The sequence below is a fragment of the Vigna umbellata genome, chromosome 1 (genome assembly GCF_029865625.1).
Source record: "Vigna umbellata cultivar VRB3 chromosome 1, Vumbellata_1.0, whole genome shotgun sequence".
Lineage (NCBI taxonomy): Eukaryota > Viridiplantae > Streptophyta > Magnoliopsida > Fabales > Fabaceae > Vigna > Vigna umbellata.
The window spans coordinates 30,764,135-30,769,190 of NC_142165.1; the positions used below are offsets into that span (position 1 = coordinate 30,764,135).

Sequence of the window (5,056 nt, forward strand, 5' to 3'; positions counted from 1 at the left end):
CAGAAACTAAACAGCAGAATCAATACTCTACAGTAGCCAACACTGTTTCAGAAGCTTGAAACCTCTTTGAGCAAGGATTGAAGGGCTAAAGCACTAAGAGAGCAACAAACACAAGTTTCAAATCAGTGCACATATGGAGCAGCAGAGTAGTTTAGCTTGATTCTTTTGAGTTTTGAACTTGTAATATGTTTCCATTTTAGTTTTCAGTTTTGTTTGTAAAAGGCCATTTAAGACCAAGTGTTTGGAAGAGTCCTTGGTGCTCTCTCCAATCTTGGCAATTTTCTTTGCTTGCTTTGATAGTAGACGGTGAGTGTGTCTTGTTAGCCAAAGCTACAAGCCTCACCTAAGATTTCCTTTGTTTTATCTTCACATTCTAGGCTTTTGTTCCATTAGAAGTCTAGGTGTTTTATCTTTCATTTTGATTGTTTGAGTCCATTTTTAAATTCAATAGTGAATCTTACTTTGAAAATGGTCAAGTAAGTAACCTTAGACATTCTGGCTAGGTAAGATTTGGTATTTAAGCGGCCTTTGGCTCACCTCTCTTACCTGGGAATTGTCTCTAGGTAAAATCTTAAACATTTTCAAACTAAGAATCTACTTTTGAAATTAAAAAGATGAATGAGGAAATCATGATCACCAAGAGAGAAATAGAAATGAGTGAGCTTAGGAACTTGTTTGCCCAATACATGAAAAATCAAAATGAAGGTGAACAAAAAGAAAGAAGGAAGGATGAAAGGTACAACCAAGCTAGGAAAGATATTCCATTTTTTGGTAAAGACATTAGTGCTTTAACATATTTAGCTTGGGAAAGAAAAATTGATAAAATACATCTTTTTCTTGCTAGAGACAGTGAATCCTTTGCTCTTAACATATATCTTTCTAGATTAGAAGAACATGCAAGTGAGTGGTGGAATCATAGGCAATATAGTGTCAAGAAAGGTAGAAAATCCTCCATTCATGATTGGTATGAGCTAAGAGCTTGCATGAGAAGAAACTTTGTTCCTCCTTCAGCCAAGAGAGACCTAGAATTAATGGGACACCTCATTCAAGACGGAAAAACATTTATGAAAGGTCTAGATGGTTTCTCTAGAAGGGAAATTGAATTTAAAGAAAGACTTGAGAAACTCTTGGATAAGAGAAGAAAGAGAGAGACTAGAAGGAGAGAAGAGGAATTGAGAGAAAAGATAGAAGAAGAAAAGAGAAAGAGAGAAGAAGAGAAGAGAGCAGAAGATGATAGAAGAGAAAAAGAAAAGAGAGAAAAGGAGCATTTGCTACTGATGACAAATTCTACTCCTACAATTCAAAGTGAACCAAAAAGGGAAGGTTTCCAATCCTTTAATTCTTCTTCAATTATCTTTAAGTCTTTGCATGATAACTTCTCTTTTAAACCAATTGCCACACCAATTATCATTATACTACCCTCTTCAAACTATGGCAATTTAAATCTTGAGTTATTGTTACCCTTAGGGATACAAGAAACTCAAGATAAAAGAAAAGTGACTTGTGAATTAGGACTTTCAGATTTCTTTAAAACTATAAAACAAAGTCTTTATTGTAAAGTTACTTCCATAAAAAAATTCTTTCTTGGATTGGTACTAATTAGAGATATATTTGATGCTTATTGTAGATATATTTTTGATCCAGGAGGAAAGTAACAAACCAAAGTTGTGCTTCTTTATATCTTTCCGATTTGAGGAGAAATCGTTTTTCAAGAGGGAGGGTATGATGGAAACCCATTTAGGGCATTCCATTCAAAGGAGTATCAACTTAAGCTAAGGCTAAGAAAGGGAAGTGAAGAAGGATTGTTAAATACTCTTTCTTAATTTTCTTTCTCTAAGTCTTAGTAGAATTTTCTTTAATATGTTTATATGTGTTTTGTAGGGTCTAATAAAGCTAGGAGATCATGAAACAACCAGCCAAGGAGTTGTTTAGCCAAGAGAAGCAAAGGAGTAAAAGGCATAATTTTGCACCATATGAAGCCTGACATGCATCCAGCACCAACTGTGATCTTTCACGTGCACCCAACACCTTTCATGTGCAACCAGCAGCTTCAGAAACGTTTCAGCAGATTCAAGAGATCTCCACGTGGCTCTTCATGTTTTCTTCACACTTGCATAGCTGGGCACTTGCTCCATGGCATCATAGGCGTGAACCAGGAGCTTTGTTTCCCTTTAAATAGGTTGCTCCATTGCTTGTAACCGGGACCTTTGATTTGAATGAAGAATTGTTTTCTGTTGATGTTGTCCAGAACTTTCTTCTTATTGAAGGTCACCGAGAGAGAGCTTGCGAGTTTCCTCTAGCCTCTCTCCCTAGCTAGGCTCCATTACTAGCATATCTCCACCCATCCGCATCACATTTCAGCACCTAAACCACTTCCCTCATTCCATTTTCTCCATCACTGATTCATCTATTTTCTTCACCGCATCACTGTTTGATTCAATCCTCCTTTGCCTCAACCTTATCTTCATCACTGAATCATCCACTCTCCTTCAATCCAGTCACTGAACACTGTTTGAAGAGTGATAGCTGACGGCTTGAGCTGAATCCGGAAACGACGTGAAATCTGGATTTGATCGAGATGAAGACCGGGAAGCAGCGGAAGAAACAGATGTAGTCAAGAACCCTTGGATTCGAAGATGAACAACGAGGAACAAACCATAGATTCGAGGTTTGTTCGGTTGAAAACCTAGGGTTTGAAACGGAAGCAGATTTGAATGGTGGAGAGGTGATTTTAATCGGCGAGAAAGGTGAGGTTCTACGATGATGAGGATGAGGTTTGTGGTTGAAGAGCTTTCGAGAGAGAAAACGTAAGTGCGGACGCGAACAGAGGATATGGAAACTATGCTGATGGAATCTCGTGAGGGAAAAGGCACGCGTGGCAGTAGATCTGATGCAAGCCACGAGGAAGCTATCAATTGGTGAGAGTGGCGTGAGATGGATGGTATGGAGGAGAGAGAATCTGATAATTGAAAATGAGAGAATGATAACGTGAGATGGAAGGAGGCTAGAGGAGATCCTTTGGGATTCTCTAACTTGACTTTCAAGGGAATTAAATTCTGGATTTCTCTCAACAGAAAGTTTAATTCAATATTCTCAAAAGTGCCTTACAAGAGGTGGTGGCATGTCTATATATAGGACTAAAAGTCCCTCCTATCTAGCACATGCCTAACACCTTTTACACATGTTTTTAATAAAAGTAAAAGAAATACTATACTAAACTAATTGGGCTTGGGCCCCGTCTATCATCCCCTCCCCCTTGGAAAGGATTTGTCCTCAAATCTGATGGTGCTTTTGAAGACTTATTTTTGTTAGCTTCATAAGAGTTCCTCCTGGGTCAAATATCCATCTGCAATAAACATCAAACATATCTCTAATTAGTTTTCTTTGACCCAATAAGATATATAAAAGAATATGTGTAGAAGAAGGTTTCCAAATTTTGAAATTTTTAATTTTAATATAACAAAGAAACCTTTCTTCATTTGAAATTTTATTTGTATCTTGAGTTATTGGTAACCATAAAGGTAACCATAACCCAAGTTGGAACTTTGCATGTGTTGAAAGTGATAACATTTTTAAAGATGGAGTGACCAATTCTTTGAAAGAAAAGTGAAATTTGGAAAATTCAAATATAAATGGAGAAAAGTGAGATAATAGAAAACCTCCCCTTAAGAATCTAGCTTCTAGGATAGGAGGATATGTTGCCTTTAGTTGCCTTTTCTTTTCTTCCATTTCTATTCTTTCAACTTCTTCCTTTTCTCTTCTTTGTGCTTCTTTTCTTTCTTTCTCTCTTCTTTCCTCTTCTTCTTTTCTTTCTCTTTCTTCCTCTTTTCTTCTCTTGTTTTCTTCTTCTTCTCTTTTCTCTTGCTCTCTTCTTTTCTCTTCTTCTCTTCTCTCTCTTTCTTCCTCTTCTCTTCTATTTTGTTCTTCCTCTTCTTTTCTTTCCTTTTCTCTTTTCTCTTTTTCTCTTTTCTCTCTTACTTCTTGCTTTTGTTTTTCTCTTTTTAATCTCTCAATTCTATATTTGCTTGTCTCTTCCCATAGCCTCCTAAGTTTTTCTAGAAACTCACTTTCCCTACGGGAGAACCCACTTAAATTTTGAATGAATGACTCACCTTCTCTAATAAGCTCTCTCATAAGTTCTAAGTTTCTTTCAATTTCTCGAGGCACAAACTTTCTTCTCATACAAGCTTTCAATTCATTCCAGTCATAAATGGGATATTGTCTACCTATCTCAACATGATATTGCCTATCATCCCACCACTCTCTTGCATGCTTTTTAAAACTAGAAGTGTAAAGACTAAGAATATAAGATTCACTATCTCTAGAATAGAAGGATTCATATTTACTTTTTCTCACCATGAATGAATGCATGTCATTAATTTCCTTTTCCCAAGCTAGGTATGTTAATGCACCAATATCATCACCAAAGAATGGAATATTTTCACTAGCTTGTTTATACAAATCATCTTCAATCCTATCAAATTCATAAGATGAACAAGACTTCCTTCTAGCTTTATCATGTTCTCTTTTGATGCCTTTGTAACTAAGTTGCTTATCAAAATTCCTAGCAGACTTATATGGATAACAAGACATCTTTGTTTTTTTAAAAGTTTTTCTAGTGTAAAAGATTTACAAGATTCACACTTAAACAAGTCCCAGGTAAGAGAGGTGAGTCATAAAGACTGCTTAAGTACCAAGTCTTGCCTTGCCAGAAATGTCTTAGGTTACTACTAGTTATCTTTTAAACAAAAATCACTTTTAAAATCAAAGAACACAACTCACAAACAATCACAACAATTAAACACTAAAAGACGAGACTTTTCGGACTCTAATGTGACAAAGCTTCGAGTTTAATCCCTTTTAGCCTAAATCACCCTAAACGTAAGACACTAAAATTTAAACACAAACAAGAAAAGTTTTGCCAAGAGTTGAAAGAGCACCAAGGACTCTTCCAAGACACTTGGACTTTGAATGGCCTTTTACAATGAAATTAAGAAAACTAACATTAGAGCCTATTACAAAACCAGATGAGTTCAATTCAATTACATAAGACAGC

At 36.1% G+C, this 5,056-nt stretch overlaps 1 protein-coding gene across 1 annotated transcript; it reads right to left on the reverse strand.

The window, feature by feature from the left end:
- Window positions 1-3,273: 3,273 nt before the first annotated feature.
- On the reverse strand, window positions 3,274-4,593 carry LOC148205118 (uncharacterized). Its single transcript, XM_088112802.1, has 2 exons — window positions 3,960-4,593; window positions 3,274-3,863 (listed from the first exon to the last, which is right to left on the reverse strand). Exons 1-2 carry the CDS (start codon window positions 4,591-4,593, stop codon window positions 3,274-3,276), a joined length of 1,224 nt encoding a protein of 407 aa, XP_087968928.1.
- Window positions 4,594-5,056: the final 463 nt, after the last annotated feature.